The sequence below is a fragment of the Nesoenas mayeri genome (genome assembly GCF_963082525.1).
Source record: "Nesoenas mayeri genome assembly, chromosome: 2".
Classification (NCBI taxonomy): domain Eukaryota; kingdom Metazoa; phylum Chordata; class Aves; order Columbiformes; family Columbidae; genus Nesoenas; species Nesoenas mayeri.
The window spans coordinates 155,256,756-155,275,241 of record NC_137543.1 but is presented as its reverse complement, the minus strand read 5'-3'; the positions used below and the strand labels follow the sequence as shown (position 1 = coordinate 155,275,241).

The 18,486-nt window shown below is 40.0% G+C and overlaps 1 protein-coding gene across 6 annotated transcripts in view; it reads left to right on the top strand.

Moving 5' to 3' along the window:
• Positions 1–962: 962 nt before the first annotated feature.
• RBM33 (RNA binding motif protein 33) overlaps positions 963–18,486 on the top strand; it is a 102,884-nt gene continuing 85,360 nt past the window's right edge. For all 6 annotated transcript variants that reach the window (XM_080338882.1, XM_080338881.1, XM_080338883.1 and 3 more), the window contains exons 1-4: positions 963–1,200; positions 11,797–11,875; positions 16,148–16,196; positions 18,214–18,290. In XM_080338882.1, the coding sequence (XP_080195008.1) occupies positions 1,173–1,200; positions 11,797–11,875; positions 16,148–16,196; positions 18,214–18,290 (233 nt within the window). In that variant the 5' untranslated portion in view covers positions 963–1,172. The remainder of the gene's footprint in view (positions 1,201–11,796; positions 11,876–16,147; positions 16,197–18,213; positions 18,291–18,486) is intronic.

The following is an 18,486-nucleotide window of genomic DNA, read 5'->3' as shown; positions in this document are numbered from 1 at the left end:
GCCAGGAGGGAAGCGCTTTGAAAAAGGGCTGGCAGAAGAGGACTTTTAGCTTGCAGTGAAACTGGATTTAGCATGTCAGGACACTGAGCATGTAAAGTATGTAGGCAGGTGAGGCTTGAGAAGTAAGAGCTACACAGCCTGAACTATTTTAGTTATTTAAGCAAGTGTTAATTCCCCCACACAGTCAAAAAGATGGGAAAAGCACAGATGCACCTAACATGGCCCAAAACATCCCTTTCATGGTGTATTTTAATCCCATTCACTCATGGGGCTTATTTTTTTCCACAGGAGAGCTGAACCTGAGGGTTCAAGCTGGACCTGTGACCTGCTGAAGCCTCCATGCAGACCAATGTGAGCTGGGCATTTGCAAGCCGCCTCCAATTTCGGCAAGAGACACAGAATCCCAGACTCAGATCCTGCCAGGGAAGCGTGGGAGCGCTGGCAAGTTGCGCCTCTTTCTCCCGCTCCCGCTCCCCGCTGTGCCCCGGCCAGGTAACGGCACCGCAGCCGCCTCCTCAAGGCCGGCGGGCCTGCTCCCGTGCAGGGAGGCAAGGCCCTGGCGCCCCGGACTCCCCGCAAGGACGCCCGGGCAGGTCGCGGAACCGCTCGGGAACAGCTCCACAGGCCCTCCCCGGCGCAGCGGCGGGGCCGAGGCCAAGAGAGCCCCTGTCCGGCCAGGCCCGGCCGCCATCCCCCCGTCACGGCACTGGCCGCCCCCGCGCGCCTGCGCGTTCCCGACGCCGCGCGGTGGCACGTGCCTCGCCGCGGCGCACGCGCACTCCCGCGCAGCCCGCCCGGCCGGCGCCGCCGAGAGGAGCCTGCTGGGCGCATGCGCGAAGAGCGATGACGCGCCCCGGCGTCCGAGGCGCCGGGGCTGCGGCCAACCAACCAGTGGCGGCCGCCGCTCGCCCTCCCCGCGAGGGAGGGATCGGCCCGCCGCCGTCCCATGATGCAGCGCAGGGGCGGCGGCGACTGTGACGGTGGCGGCGGCCGCCATGTTGTGGTAGTTTGTTGTTCTCCTGCGGTGGGTGCGTGCGGAGGGGCGGCGTGAGGCGGAGCCGCCGGGCGCTGAATCCGAGCCCTTCCCCGTTTCCCCGCTCCCCGCCGCTCCTGGGGGCGGCACGGGATCGCTGCCGGGAGCCGCCGCTGCCGCCTGGGCAAGGCGAAGAGCCATGGCTGCCGCCCTGGGAGGAGGCGCAGGTGGGTGTTGCGGCCCCAAAGGGCTTCACTTGGGGACGCGCGGGGGCTCTAGGCCCCCTGGCCTCGGCTGGGGAAGCGGGGCCTGTCCAGGTTGGACCGGCCGACGGGGCTGAGGGGAGCCGAGGGCTGCGGGGCCTTCCCGGGGTGGTGGCGCCGCCGCCTCTGGGTCTCGCCTGGGCGGGGGCGGAGGGTTTGACGTTCTCGGGGGTGCGGAGCGGGTGGGCCCCGCGCCCGTGGCGGGGAGTGGGAGCCCCCCGGGCACCGCAAGGCCTCAAGGGCTCTTCTCTTGTTAGTGGGAGTCGGTGTCGTGCGACGATGGAGACTGTTGACTCTCCATGTCCGGGGCAGGACCGGGAAGGGGCAGCAGCTTTGTCACTTAGCGTGGGTGCGGGGCCTCTGGGTAGCATGGATGTGTTTATTTAGATACATTCACAGAATCACAGAATGTTAGGGATTGGAAGGGACCTCGAAAGATCATCCAGTCCAATCCCCCTGCTGGAGCAGGAACACTCAGATGAGGTTACACAGGAAGGTGTCCAGGCGGGTTTGAATGTCTCCAGAGTAGGAGACTCCACAACCCCCCTGGGCAGCCTGTTCCAGTGAAGAAGTTTCTTCTCAAATTTAAATGGAACCTCCTGTGTTCCAGTTTATACCCATTGCCCCTTGTCTTATCATTGGTTGTCACTGAGAAGAGCCTGGCTCCATCCTTGTGACACCCTTTACATATTTCATTCCCATAGGTTTTACAGCTACAGTATGTGATGTGTTTGAACAACTTACCTCTTATCTGGGGAATAGCTATAGTTCATTTTACAGACTGCCCAGAAGCAGAAAGTATCACTTGGAAAGTGTAAAATGAAGCCAGTGCTTGACCTCAGGCCTCTCAGGCGTGCATTTGCTCCTCTTCGCTAAGGACACTTCTCACAGCATTTTAAATGACAACTCAAAACCCTCCATCATTCTGATTATTAAGCAACTTTTAAAATGAGAACACATGAATGATTAAGAGAGACACTTGCAAGGGACACACTGGGGTGTTCGAAAGAGATGCAGTTGAAAGAAATGTCTGTTTTTGATGCCATAGGCCAGCCCTGCTTTCACTAGGAATAACAGTTTTGATAAAGACTGGTCAGGGTTGTCAGTTGACATGCTTGTCCTCATCTGTACAAAAGTTTGTAGTGATTTTAGTCACTCTTTTCCATAAGTAGGTGTTGGGGAGAAGAGTGTGGCTTGTCCTTGTGATCACTCACTTAAGTGGTCAGACTGTTCACCATTGTTAGCTTAATTGGTACCAAAGTACATGAACACAATTAAGTGTCCTACTAAAGGTAAATGTTACAAATAAATTCACAAATTTAGGAGTTGAGGAGTTTGGGAAGATGGCTAGGAAGGGCAGCACTGATTGGTAAAACAGCAAATATTTATATATTTGGATCGTTGTTTTAGTAGTGCAAAATATATTGCAGTGTTTGAGTTATTTTGCAGAAGACTTTGTGCTAGTTTCTGTGGTTCAGATTAGTTATTTGTGATGTGGAAGTGCACTTTGCCTGTCTCTGGAAGTTTTTTTTTTCTAGTATTATGAGGGCAGAGGAGATAAAGTGTCAGTTTTGGAGCATTTTAGTTTTTGTGTTTAAAACTCTGCTGCAAATTGAATGAGCATGTTTTCGCATACAAAGTTGTATACAACAGACAACCTTCAACTAAGTGGTAAAACTGAAGTTTTAAGACTAGTCTTTTTTGTTTTGGAGTACCGTTTGCATCTAACTGTGAATTAGGATTGCTTTGTACTAGGTGGGCACATGCAGTTGTTTGTACAGTGTTAACACTACTCATCAATAAATGGTGGCCAATTAAATGTGATCCTTGCTCCATATAAGCAGAGTTTAGTCTAGATGATCACTGTGCAGCACTTGCCTGAATGAAGAATCCCAGAGGTTTCTCTATGTCTGTGTGACCAGTCCAGGAAAATTTCTGCTCGAATACTCTATTCAAGTATTAAATACATTTTTAAAACCCCCTTCCAGCGGGGTACATGCAACTCTCTTTGGAAAGGAGCTGTTATCTAAAGTGGTAATGAATGGGAAAGGTGTACAGGATGAAAAGCCCAGGACTAAGTGGTTATTTGGCTTAAATTTTTTTGGTCTGTTAAAGTTTTAACTGTAGAAACTAATGCTTTGGTTTTAGTTTTGTGATTTTTGAGGGAGAGATAACAGCACCTCAGTGTTTTCTTAAAGAAAAAAAAAGACTGTCTAGTGATTGTTTAAGTAGTACAAAATGGGTTAATTTGACATTTCAGGGTAACAGCTGACAAAGATAGTTGTGGCTTGAAGATGCAGATTAAAAATTAAAATCTTCTGTAAGGACATGATGCAGGACATGTGAAATGGCTGTGTTTGCTGAACATTTAAGTATATTTGATGGACTGGAAGATGATTTTTCTGTTGGACAGCATGTGTAGACTTTGGTCACTTACAATTTTTTAAGCTCTTGGGAAATATTAACTTGATTAATAAGAATAAAGTATTCTTATGCCCTTTTGTGACCAGATACTTGTGTTGGTGCAGCTGAGCTTTCTAAGGATGAAGAGAAAGGCTTTTCTGGTGACAGGTCTCACAGACGTAAGCTCGGAAGTTTTCAAGTGGTGATCTGTGAGGTCTTGGAGTGATTCACAGCTTCATAGCAGAGGAACTTGTGAAAGACTATGCACTCTGATTCAACTTGCTTCAAATTCTAGAATGGCTTTATTGAAATGTGGAAGTTCAGGGTGGGTGTGCTAGTGGTGATGAGGGACTTTGAGGACTTGTAGTTGCTCAGACAAGGGGAAACAGCTACAAGTTATACCAGGAGAGGCGTCACTCATACAAGAAAGACTTTTTTTACAGTGAGAACAGTCAGTCACTGGAACAACCTTCCCAGAGACATAGAATCATAGAATCATTTTGATTGGAAGAGATCCTCAGTATCATCAAGACCAACCATAACCTAACTCTAGCACTAGACCATGTCCCTAAGAACCGAGTCTAAACACCTTTTAAACACCTCCAGGGATGATGACTCCTCCACTGCCCTGGGCAGCCTGTTCCAACGCCTGACAACCCTTTCCGTGAAGAATTTTTTCCTAATACCCAATCTAAACCTCCCCTGGTGCAACTTGAGGCCATTTCCTCTTGTCTTATCACTTGCTCCATCATTTGAGGTTTTCAAGATCCGGTTGGACATGATGCTAGATAATTAATCTCATCTAGGATCCCCTTCCCATGAAAGGTTTGACCAGATGGTGTTTCAAGGTCCCTTCTACCTGAGCTGTTCTAGAATTTAGTGATTATCTGCTTATAGTGTAACATAACAACTGTGTTGTATGGATGCGGAAAGTTTTTCTTGATATGTACTGTAATCAATTTACAGCTACATTTTAAGCTCGTTTAGGGAAAGATGGTTACAGGGTAAACAAGAAACCATCAGTAAAACAAAGCAAAGAGCACTTCTTATCTCAGTTGTCTGCCATACAGAAGCAAGGAAAAATTATTCTAGGTTTTCTTCTGTCAGATTAATTAACTTCTGATGAACTTCAGTGTAAATATCCTTGAGGTGCAAATCATGACAGTGAATGGGATGGAGGAGGAGCTGAATATACATCTACCCCATATTCTTGCTTAAGTCCCATATCAAGAGTAACTGAATGGGTGTTTCTCTACCTTGGAGACTGTTACATTTTTCCTTCAGCTTCAATTTAAGCTGTCATCAATTTAATTTCATTTTAATCTGAGGACTGCTATTACACTCTCAGCAGTGTAGTGGCTTTAAAAACCTCTTGTGAAGCTGTTGGTAAAGATTATGCCAAAATAATAAAAAAGCTTATACTGCTAGCACAGCAAGCCTTCCTCCCTGTTGTGGGTCACTCTTCCATTCAAGGATGTAGCAAAAATTCTCCAGTCTGACAAATTAATTTGAATTTATTGTGCTTCACGCTATTCAACAGCAGTATACAGTGTCTGGAAATAGATTTCTGCATTTCTGTCTAGGTGAAAGTGGCTGGAGTGCTGGCTGTGTTTTGGTCTCTGGGTACTGCATCCTACTTTATTAGGTGGACTGATGCAAGTGGTCACTATAACTTAAAGTTTTATTGCAATATGCACACACTAAAACTTCTCTAAGTGTCAAAGGCCTATAGGGTTTACAGTCCATTAAATACAAATATGTGATCATGGGCTGTTGTACCAGCTAAGGACTAGTGCCAAAAAACATTACTACTTGAATGAGCTTGTGGCAGGCAGATTTGCTTTAAAGCATGGCAGTTTTTAACCTCTTTGTGCTTCTTTGACAAGTGTTCGCTAAAAGTCATGTTTTTCTGAATGTTCTCTCATTTCAGGTCATCTAAATTAAACATAGCTTTAGTGTAACTTTTTTTTTTTTTTTAATATAAAAGGCAAACCATGCTTTATTACATCAAACATGAAACCTCAGATTTTAGGTCACATAGAACATGTTTTCCAGAATAATTTAGAGTGATGATTGCCACTGAGTTGACCAAAAAAACCTCCAAGTAAGTAATGTGATTGGTCATGTAAATTCTGCTGTAATGCAGCCTCAGTTTTAACCGTAACTCCTGGTGGCTGTAAAAGGTGCTGGAGAGTTCTGTGAGAGTTACAGTTTCTCAGCAATGTCCAAAGCCATTTGAGAACTGAGTTAATGTGAATTTCGTTTAAACTGTTGGCCTTCATTCACCGTTCAGTGTGTTTGTGAGGCAAAGACTATTACACTTTTAAGATATTTTTCCAAAGCAAATATATTTTCAAATCCAAGCCGACTTTGGATTTTTTTTTTAGTACAAAAGACATCAATAAATAAAGGTATTATTTCTTTCAAGCAGTGATTAGAAAGAGAACTTCAGTTCCTGGCAGCATATCGTAATTCTGTTCTTGCTTATTGCTAGTGGCTTGCTTTGCATCATGAGAAACTCTCTAAAAAAGTTACTTTTGAGAAGGTTAAAAGAACTCCTTTCCTTTAGAAATTAATGTTTTCTGCTTTATTTCTTTGAGGAAGCTAAACATCCTGTAAGAGTAATTTGGAAAGAAAACATGAAATACACTAGTAGAGGGACATGTTATGCAATTGTTACATTGTTATAAATACTTAGTCACTGAATGCTTAAGGCTTCTATGAGTAATTGTTTACAAATATAAGATTCCGTTGATGTCTGTCCCTGAAAAAATAAACTGTGTTTGTGTGTGGTGTATTTGTGTACATGTATTCTTGTGCATAATGTGGTACTAGGAGTGGATGTGATTTTTATGGTGGGGTAGAGAGCTTGATTATCTGTAATAAACGGGACCAGACTGTAGCGTGCTTTGTAATGTTTTAGGTTTGCATCACAGGTTCAGGTTCAGGAGTTCTCTTGACCTTGTGCTTTTATTGGTAGATACTGCTGCAGTTTGTTACCAGTTTTCATTCAACTGGTTACACTTACATTGCCAGCCTGTGTTTTAGACATGACTGTTCCTTGTTAAACCTATTATTTTTCTATATCACATAGAAAGTCATACTAAAAGTCACCTCACTGTTGGGCAGAAACATAACTCTGTTTTTAATTGGTATACTCAGTTCCCGAAAATCAAGGCTTTACAATACCTACGTCTTGTGTAGTCTTTTGCAATGAAATATGAAGAAAAATATTCCATAGAAATAAACTATTACATAAAGATAACCTGGTAAGCTGTTTTTGATCTGGAGGCTTGTGCTTGAAATTCTGTCAAGTTGTCATGTTGAGTGTTTTAAATACGGTACCAGGGAATGGGATAGATGAAGACAGACTTGTTCAGCATTAAATGGAAGCATGGAGAAGTTGCGCTTTTTCATGTGCTAAATTACTTCTATTCTCTAGGTGTTTTTTTGTTTGTTTGTTTTGAATAGCTCCCTTACCTGTTCTGCCCAAAAGCAGTGCATCTTAGTTACTGTATTAAAAGACATGTTGGGTAAACAGTGCATAATACTTTTTTATTTCTTGAACTATTGAATCATTGTGGCACCTCCATCTTGTTTTGGATAAGGAGAAATCTTTGATGTTTTTTTCCATGCCTAAAACTAATAGTATGTTTGGTATTCACAATAGCGTTATATTGAAGCAAAACGAAATACAAAATTTGGAACTGTTAAGCTTTATGAGACAGCATGTGGTTAGTGTTCAAGGAAGTGTGCAGGTGTATTTCTGAGAAGATGAATAATGCCATCATCAGATGTTTTTCCTAGTCAAGAAGTCTTGGCCATCTCATTGCAGTAAAACAATCCATCTTAGCAACAGTTGCTATGTAGGACTACCTTTTTCGGTTACGTTGGTACCATTTTAAGACGTGAGCTCTGCAGTGTTCCTGCTGATTCACATCCTACGCGTGTGAGACTTTGTAGCTTAGGACTCCCGTTTTACATAGGAAAATGAGTGAAGGTTGTCCACAGAGTTAGAAGCTACCACCAGCATAGCCAAAGAGGAAATGGGGCTTGTATTTTGTTGATTTTTAGTGTGGCTGACCTGTTTTTATTAAGCAGAAAAAAGATAACAATTCTGGGCATATATCATAAAACCCTAAAATAAGCTGTACAGAACAGCCTTTAGCACTGCTAGCGCTACACTAGGCTAAGTATAAAACAAATAAGAACCTTTTAATGTGGGGAACTGAGTGTGTTTTGCTGTCTTTGTGATTATTCTGGTTCAGAGCCTTGCGAGGCTGCCTGGTGTAACAAAACAGCCAGCGTTAGACTCTGCAGCAACCTGCAACTTCTCTGTTGCTTTGATAATGGCTATTTCTGAGAGCTGCAGTAGGAAGAGCCAAGTGGTGGATTATTTCTTTTGTTTTCCTGTATAACTGGTCTGTCCTCCCTTATCCAGTTAGTGCTTTTTTGGCATTTGATAGGTCTTAGTTTTATTTTCCTTCTAGTGCTGCCTGGAAGTTAGAGAGGGGGGGGCTTAGTGCATTTAGTGATCACCTGTCAGGATCTTCCAGATGATACCCAGCTAATGCACACACATCTCAGAGAGCTTTGCCGTGGGGGCCTTGAGTAGAAATGAGGAGCCGCAGCTATTGTGTTGCATGTCTTGGCAACAGTTACTGTGTACAACTGCACTGACACTACTGGAAGAAATACAAAACCTCTTCCAACTCCTACAACAGACATTTTCCTGGTTAAAAAGCTTAGCATTGTGGATCTCCCTCCCCCCGATTTTTTTTCTTCTCATTTCCCACACAGTGGTACTGTGAATTATATTAAAAAAGAATTTTGGCTGTTGCTCTCAGTGGTTTTGTGCTCTGCTGATGCTGAGTGTTCCTCTTTTTGTGCAAGTTAATGTTTTACAGGCACTTAACCACGCTTGACGCAAACATTGACTTGTAAGAGTTTCTCAAGGAGAAACATCCACATATGTTATGCTGCTTGTTGTTTACTTTTTTTTTTTTTTTTCTAAATGTAATTGCCTAGACAGGTAGAAGAAAAATGAAAATTTGCATAGTTTCAGATATGGGAAAAAAAAGTGGTGCCTCACTGAAGTTTGGTAGTTAACCCATTGCACTGCAGATGTCCAGTTCCATGCTTGCTATCTCACAAACAGCGAACCTGGCAATGAACGCTATTTGTAGATGTGCGACTGCTGTGACCCCCTTTTCTAAAGGAACGCTACAACCCGTTTAGGGCTCTGACAATACAGTGTCAAAATTGACATAATTTGTAATGCTCATTGTCAGTGTCAGCTGTCACAGAACGTATGAGCATAAAAAGGAATAACTGGCTCCCTCTGTCCCAAAGATCTTTATATCATAAGTGTATGAGATGAGGAGGGAAGAGATGAGAACAGGGAGGTGGTGGGGACATATGTGGACTAATTCTTATAAGTTGCAGTCACCACACACAGACTGACTAGTAATTTTTGAGGCTTTTGTATGCATCCCGCTAGAGGGGACTTGTGCAAAGGGCTTTGAATGGATGTAATTCAGCTTTGGGTTTTGCTAGGAGTTGCTCATAAATAAGGAATAGGATGTGAGAAATTTAGAGGGTTGGAAGAGCTGGAGAGTGGATATTTGCGATGTCAGCTGACTGGGGGTCCTGTTCAACACTAGAAACTTGACAGGAAATTGGACCCTCTTGGTATTGTTTCTTCAGTAGCAGTAGTACTAAGTTGGAACACTTATAGCCATGAAACTTAACTATCTGGCCTGGAAAAGTACTATAAATTATGGTGAAGGGTGTTTCTTTTTTGTTGTTGAGAGATCTCAGAGAAAAAGATTTGGCACTTAACTTTATGTTGTCTAGATTTAAACTTGGCTGATGTGAAGGTCCATCTGTGTAGGAATTGTGTGCTGAAGGACTTGAAGAACTTGTCTTCAAGTGGTGTTGGTTTATAATACAGCTCTCTGTAGTTCTAAAAGTGGTGCCTGGCATGGAAAAATATGGTACCTTTCAAGCAAGCAGGCATAGCTTAAAAAGAAGTTACTGTATTCTTGATGGTGGTCGTTGTCTTGAGCTGTGTTAGTCAGGATGTGGACACTCATAGTTTGCTTTGCTGCAAAACCAGTCATGTTACATTAAAAAAACAATCTTTGGAGGTGGTTGCATCACATCAGTGGATTACTGCAATCCAGCTGTAGGAACAATGACAGTGCAGGATATTTGTGCCCTTAAAATGGCAGTGCACTAAGATAATCACTGCGGCATGGTTTTGAATGATGGTAAGGAGAGCAAGGTGACTTTTTTTCAGCAACCACAAAATTGGGTAATTTAGTGTTCAAGAAAAAGATAGGAAGTGCTTGTTTATCTGTCTGGCTTTCCCCTGTGGGTGGAATAGGAATTGGAATTGAAGGAGGTTGCAACATGTAGATATTTGAGCAGAGAAATGTAAAACAACTGTTTGTTTCAATGGTGTTAGCCTGTCTAAATTATTTTAAATATAGAAGATTAGTTAAAAAAGAAAAGTATCTGTAGGCAATGAACAGGGGAACCTGATCAAGGGGAATTGTTTTTACCTTCTGTTTCAAAACAAAAGTTGCTGTGCTTGAATTGTGTTGCATCGCAATTCATACTGAGCAGTCTTATTTTCATAGCTATTTATAATTGAAATTTCTGATTTAAAAGCTCTTAGTTTACTGACATTGCAAGAATTGAATTTTCTCTTTTTATTGTTTTTGCCTCCTTTTACCTCTGGTCACTGGCACACCTGTATTCTGATTATATGATGTAACAAGTGAATAGGTTTGTCATTGCATGTGTGGAATATTCACTGAAGGATATGGGGTTGAGTTTAAAAAGCTGCAGATAGATTTGATTGAAAACCAAAAAAACAATCAAAACTACCACCACCACAACAACAAAAACCAACACCATCCCTCCCCCGCCCCCCAAAAAAAACCCAAAAAACAACAAAACCAAAACAACAACCTACCACCAAACAAACCCAAACAACCAAACCAACAAACAAAAAACAACCCTAAAAAAACACCACCAGTTGATCCTTGGTGTTGTACTTGTTCAGAGTTCAGTCCAAGTAGAGTCAGAAGAATGACTGGATATGTGGCAGTTTAGTGTTCACCAATTCAGATTGTAATGGAAGGCCAGGATTGCATTTTGCAGACCACTGAACTACAGCCAGTTTCCCCATGTGTTGACCATAACTTCTGTTTGTGCACTTGTTTGATTCTTATAAAAGTTATTAAAATGTGTGGAAAAGATGCTAATTCCAGGTGTGTGTTTTCTATTGGGCTGTAGCCACAGGATGGGAGAGTGAGTGTTGAGTGTTTCTGAAGGTATGTGCTTCTGGTTTACAGATGACATCTGGATGTCTGAAGTGAGCAGATGAGCTTTGCATTTCTTTTGTAGATAAATGGAAGTTTTAATATTTTTAAGTAGCATAACTGTCATTTGCAAACTAAGCTACGCGAGAGTAATTTGTGCTTTGGTTGGCTAGGGCAAGGGTACTTGTTAAAAATATATGGAGCACCAGTTTTATCTTGGAAGGCGGCACGTGCATGCTTATGTACACAGTGTAACCTGCTTCAATGACTTGTATTATTTTTAATGCCCCAGTTGAGGTAATTGATGGTATATCGCACCTGACTTCCCTCTTCTGTTTTGGATTGCTGGTACCATCCTGCCTTGTGCTGACCTGAGGTTTACTCCTGTTTTCAAAGTGCCTTTGTGGGCCCAGTATGGGTAGGTGAGCTTGTGGCCCCCAAGGCAGACAGAAATCTAGCAGGTGTTTTTCCCTTCACCTCCATTCCACCTCTGTTTCATACATTTATGGGGAGCTTCTGTCTCTGGGATGATCTTTGTTGGCAACATTTTCAAGTGATGTATCTCATGCTCTGTTTTCCTTGGGTCATCCTTACTTCAGTGGTGAGAAGAGGGAAAGCTATATCATACATCTATTATTATTATTATTATTATTATTATTATATATTGGTGTTAACTGTTTTCCTTATGTTAAAACGGAAAGTAAAAAGTATTTTTGCATCTTCTAAAAAACAATGCCACCCTCCAAGAAAAAACCTCACCTAAGTGATTCCTTCAGAAACCGTTCATTTCAGTAAGAATTATTTATTGTAGTCACCTTCTTTACAGATGATGACTTTGATCAGTTTGATAAGCCTGGTGCAGAAAGGTCTTGGAGAAGAAGAGCTGGAGATGACGACTGGGACAGGTAGGTAGAACATTTCATGTTCAGTTTCTGTACGCTGAATTACATTGATCTGTTTTCCTATTCTAGCATTTTGTATTCTAACTTTTAGAGCAGCATACATTTAGATACTAATGAAGATGTTGCTTGTTATGCATGTGTCAGCCGGTGCTAGATTGTGCCAAATATACACTTGCCTTGAGGAATAGAGAGAGCAATATGAAGAGATACCATTTAAAATTGGATAAATACTAAGTGTCTGTGGTGTGTAAGAAACATTGCAGATAATGTTCTGGTTTCAGTTTTAAATATTTAGTTGATCTCAGTGGTTTAAATATTTAGATTTTTGCTAGTACTTGATTTTGCCCAACTTAACTTTTTTTTCTTACCTAGATGTTTAAATTCCTATCCTTAATCTTTTACTTCAGTTTTACGTTGGGAAGAGTAATGGAGCTTAGGCATGGGCTTCCATTGAAAAAGATGACTGTTTTAAAGATCTAGAAGTATGTGTGGACTTGGTATTTTCAGGGAGAATAAGAGCACCTTCTTGTATGCACAGGCATCCCAGCTGGGAAAGACTTGAATCAGGCTGCTGCCTGAACTTGTTTGTTCTTTCTGGGAGAAAACTTTCCACGTTTTTATGTTGTTTTTATTATTCCTTTTTAATAATTGTCTTATTCAGACTTTGGCAGTGGTTTTCACTGTAAAAAGGAGAAAAAGCCATTCCAAATAGATTTTTATATTTTTTAATAGTAATTCAAGTGATTGTAGTAAACAAATTTTAGCTTAAGTAGTTCTCCACTGAGCTGAGCCCTTGGTGTGCATCGGCTACTCTACATTTATTGACCTTCCAGAGGGATTAGTTTCCTATTTTGCGCTTTTCTTATTTTTCTAGGACTTGAGAAAGATTATAGAGTATTTTCTCTAAGCTGAGACTTTGAAGCACACAAGGATTCAGTTTTAGAAAAAGGTTTTCATTTGTGTTTATTATTAGCTGCATATAATTTATGATAGATGATAAAAAAATCATATTGTTTGTTTAGTGAAATTTTAAGGGAAATGGTTTCTTCTTAGATTGCCAAGGTGTCTTTAGAAGTGTTGAGTTCTGTGTTTGGACAATTTCAAGTGCTGTACATGGATATGTTGCCTAATGTAATTGCTTGAATTTTTTTAACTGTTGGCCTAATTCAGTTTAGGACACAATTTCTTGAAAATTGAAAAAAAAAAAAAGCTGAAATAACACAGCAGACACAGTTGAGTTTTTTTAACTCTTCATGCTTTGTTTTGGAACCTAAATCACTCTTTTTTGGGCGAGGGTGAAGTGGTTATGCTGTTAGTTATACATTTTGATCAACCATTAACTCTTCTGGGCTGCTACTTAACTGAGTCCCATCCCCCAGTCATTTAAATAATTTTGAATTTCCAGATCTCTTTGCTTTCTCAAACACAGGAGGGCGATAACTGAGGGTTGGAAGACCCATGTTATTTGGGAGTACACATGTAACATTGTTCTTGGAAAATTTTTCTCATTACGTTTTTTTATGAATTGTTTTCCCAAAACACTTGTGTCCTTGCTACTGCGCATGTTTAATGAGACGTGCTCATGAAATTGGAGGCCAGAAACGGCTAGTCTGATATCTTTATCACAGACTATTAATTTATACATTTGTCCCTACAAGTAGCACAAAGCTTGAGTTTGGGAAAATACAGTTCTGTGCTGCTATCCTGCGAGATGACAGGGCTGATTTAGTAGTTGACTTTGCTGAAATTTGCTTGCTCTGAGCCTTCTCTGAGATTGTTAATTTCTCTACACTGGCAGAAAACTTTCCACTTTTTGTTGCTCTCTTTTTTATTATTACTTTCTCTTCCTTGTTTGGTGAGCTGAATCTGTTCAGTGAGGGGAATGTTGAGTATTGGGAATTGAGGAAAGGGAAGAAATGTGTCTGTCTCTTCTGAAAGCAGTGAACTCTTGGATTTCTTTAACACTAACTGCTTAGAATTGTGCTTTTAGAAAGGCTTTTGTGTCTTGATGATAGTGAGAGTGAGTTGCCTTTGGAACTATGGCTATTGTGTACTTTTATTCCAGTTTATTATCTGTGACTTTATGGAGTATTAGATTGCAACCATTTGTTTTTGTCTGTTTCTCAGCTAACCTGAGATCTCTTAGTATCTGGTAATTTATTTTTTTTAATTGTTCTTTAATTGTTTTTAATAGTCAGATCTGGTAATTCTACTCCCTCTTCTTTCTGACAGATAACTTCAGAAATTGCTATTTTTAAAGAAGCTTGAAGATAGGATAGCTTTTCACTGTTACTCTGTTTATTAATTATTTTTCTTCTTTTAATTTGTCAATGAAAATATTGAATGACATTGACTATTTTAAGAAGTTTTGAGGAGCATTCTGTGAAATACTTTTAGGAGCTTCATTTATGTGCTGGCACAAATATTTTTGACTGTCAAGTGATAAGCCAAAGCATTTAAAAATCTAGAGTAATATACGGTTACTTCTATTGACCCAATGCTTAACCATCTTTTAAAAAATTACATCAAGGATCTTTTTAGTAACATGTTGAATAGCCCTGACTATGTTTAGATAATTAATTTAAGCTTTTGCTTTCTTCTGTATTTATTTTTTATGTGAATTTCTTACTACCTGAACTTGTTCTTTGGCTTTGAATGCTGCTGTAACATGCTATGTTGCTGTCTTTTGGAATCCTCTAGTGTAGTTTTATCAAAAGCTGTTAGTGGTGGACCATAGTACTGGGAAATATTTTGAAACCTTTTGGTGCATTTGTCAGATTACTGGCAGTTGAAGAGATTAGTGACTTTTTCCTACTTCAGTTTTGGCTCTAAATTCTTCTGAAACCATTTCTGTTATGTAGAGTTTTCTGTTTCTGAAATAAAAGGCTTAAATTGCCTTCAGTTTGCTTTTTGAGATTTATGTGTTTCATGTCCCAATTTTTGTTTAATATTGCAGTGAACACAAAAAAAATGGCTATTTGTTAATGTTCAACTATTCGTGGAACTGTTTGAGATTGGTAACTGTAGACAAATACTGTGCACTGATGATAACGTCCTATTTAGTGCTGATTTGGAGTATCATCTATTATTTTCTAGCCCACAAGATTTTAATTCCTCCCATGCATTATCTGTACAGTAACCAACATTGAAAGAGATGTATCCATCTGTAAAAACAACTTTTAGCACTGATTTGTGTCTTGGAATTGGCTTCCCCTTCTGCAAGTATTTCTTATGTAGTCCTAAGGAATTTTTATACATATTCTCATTCTGTTCATATAGCCCATTCTCCCTTTAGGGTATTTAATTTTTGTGTAGTATCTAAGGCATGTTTGGTGGTTGTTTTTTAATTAGGGTATACTGGTAGAAATATGTTCAGATTCCTGGATTACAGCTCACATTTCAAATCACTGGCATCTCAGTATTAGGACTTGCATGTTCTAATACAGGCATTTGTTAGTAATAAGTGTTTATTATAGCAGAGGGAATCTGTCTATTCCTGTCACTAGATAATTCTTTCACTGAAGGAAGAATGAGATTAAAGCAGTTGTCCTACATCTTAACTGATCCGGACTGCAATTCTCTGTGTTGCATCCTGTTTATGGTACGGACGCTATGTGACAGCAGAAGTTTTGTAAGCCAGTTATTTCTATGCTTCCTGAATTGTTAGCCACACCTACAAAGACAGTGAAACACGCATTTGGTTTTGTCATCCTACAAATGCCTGCTTGACCTAACCCTCAACTTGAGGAGGAGGAGGGAGTAAAGTATTTACTAGAGATCTAGGCCTAAGTGGCATCCATGCCAACTGGCCTCTTTGCTGGAGTGCAGCTGGGGCCATGTGGTGGTCTGTAGACCGAGTCTTGCCCACAGGACATTACTGTCTCGTGTGCTTCTTCCCTGGTGAGATGAGAAACAGCAATTTTGACAATATGCCCAGAGGACCTTGAATGATCTAGAGTGAGGACCCAGCTAACCGTGGTTTAAATGCCTGCGCTTTGTCTAGGTTTGTGTGCTGTGTTATAGTTGAAGGGATGTGGAAGGAAAAGCATATGGAATGAAATGACTGCACAACAACAGTCTTACTTAATAAGTATGATCTATTGTTTCATTGAAAATACCTCCTTTTTCAACTTGCTGAATGCTTTGCTAGAAGGAAAGCTTTGTGGACACTCAGCAACAATTCTTCTTAAGTTAGTTTTTTAAAGTTCGTACCCTATATGGTGTTTGTTTCTGTTCTCTAAGGTTCAGCTTCTTACATTTGTTAATGTTTTCCAGTGAACTTGATGATGACTTGCTTGGAGAGGACTTGATAACTGGCAAAAAGGTAAGATACATGCATTAAAGTGAATTGTTACAAATACTAAAAAGTGAATGTTGTCCAACTTACCCACTTGAGTTGTTTGCTATGTCCTTTTACATGTTTTATGGTCACCTTCCTAAAGCCTAATAGCCACAGGTATGTTAGCTCTGCCCTGTTGCCAGAGTGCTTGGCACCCAGAGCTCTATTTCCTTTTGGGAAGTACCTCCAAGTGTGGCTTTTTAAAATAAAACTTTTAGAAAAATTTATTTTTTCTGAGATAGTGTTTCTTCTCATAATACTGCTCAAAAGTGAGATGGTTCTCAAAATCAGTTTCTCTGTAGCTCATATTGACTTAACAATTAAAAACCAAAACAAAAAAACCAATTATGCCTGCTGGGTGCTGCTTAGCATTCTGGAGAATTCACTTCAGCTGCCAGCTTCCTGGCTATTAAAAGTTACTCATCAAAATACCAGAAGTATTTACCAGCGAGTAAATAAAAAAGCAATCAGTAGTGTCTATTAAAGACTTAGTCACTGCACATAATCCTGTACTGCTTTATCTGACAAGCAGGCAGAGGATTTCTCCTCCTACAGTGAGGGAAGAATATAGGAGCAGCTAGCACTGAAGAACATAAACGAGTCCCCCAGTGTCTGCTGTAGACTCCTTATTCTGGTATCTATTTCCAAAATTGAACTCTCTGAAAAGAGCTAAACATGTTTGGATTTGCCACATATCTACAGGAGAAGGCAGGGCTTCCATTTAGGAAACCAAAACTGGCTGGTACCTCTTCCTCCACTTGATCTGCCAAACAAATTCATTTAGAAAATAGTTTTTAAAGTTTTAGTTGGAGGTGAATAGGTTCATTAAGAAACCTAGATCTGGTAAAAGTTGAGTTTTAGTTGATGTAGGTATTTTTATAATCACACTCTAAATGTTGGCAGTTAGCTTCTTGAAATTATTCTGTTAGCAATCCCTATTAAAGATAGGCAGTTCCTTTGTCTCATGTACTCGTTTAAAAAAGAAAACGAAATTCCAGGAGGATAGGGAGTGCAGATGTGTGTTATACAGTTATCAAAAATACAAGCAGTGAACATTGCATACATCTTTGTAATTGAAATGTGAGTTGATAAAACTGCTTATCTTAAAATAAAATCTGTGTGAACACTAACCAATACTATATTTCTCCAATGTATTACGCGTTCTTGAGCTTTTTCTATTCTTGTTTTCAGTCTGCCATATTACAGGGCTCTGAGCAGTATCTATGGTTATGGACTCATATGGCAGAATAATAGATTTTTCAGGAAGTTTTCCCTGAGCTATTTAGGCTGAACTTGCTTCTACTTAATCTTATCCCAGTACTTTTAGATAAATCTACCCTTGTTATAACCTTTCTGCCCCTATTACTTTAGGGGATAAAAATAATATTGCTGAGCAAAACTGCAGTTATCTCTTCCTAATGGGTAATTATTTAAGAAAAAAAATAAATGCAACAGCTGTAAGTATGATAGACCAATGAGTGGGAGTTCAGAAAAGGCATGATACTTTCTTCTACTTTTTTTTTTCTTCACTTGCAAACTAATTATAGTTTTTCATTTTTTTGGTATTATCATGTTCTTCCCTCTAGTCTAATAAGTATCTCTGCTCTCTAGAAACTGCAGTAACTTAGTGCATTTTCTTGACTTGCCTAATGCCTCAAGGTCACAAGGCAGCGCACTAACTTACCTTTCTTTCTGGTATTTCTTAACTGAGTTGTCATCTTTGGCTATATTTGAGAATGCATCAGTGAAAAGTGTTGATAGTGAAGCAAATTGGAGTTTTGTAAATTTCCATAAGACTGTCAAACATTTATTTTTAGATTGTTGTCTTGTGTAGTATATTTTTTTTCATCAAATTAGTTAATTTCATAGAATGTATGGTCTTAGTCTCAGATACGTTCTTCATTAAAAAATACATAGTGTTCAGAAGTTTCAGTAGTTTCAGTACCTAGTTAAAAGTTTATATCCTTTTTGATGTTCATGGTTGACTTTTTCTGAAACCTAGAATCAGTCAGACTTGTCAGATGAAGAGCTGAATGATGATCTTCTGCAAAGTGACAATGAAGAGGAACAAGATTTTGGGTATTTATTTTCTAAATCTTGTGTTTTGGATGACTCAAAGCTAGTCATGACTACTACTACTGATAATAATGGCTAAACTAAGGTTACTGGTATATGCTTAAGATAATTTTGCTTTTTACCTAGCCAACTACTTAATTTTATCTATATCTATATATAATGTGTTCAGTAGCATTGTTAGCATTTCAGTAAAAATTTT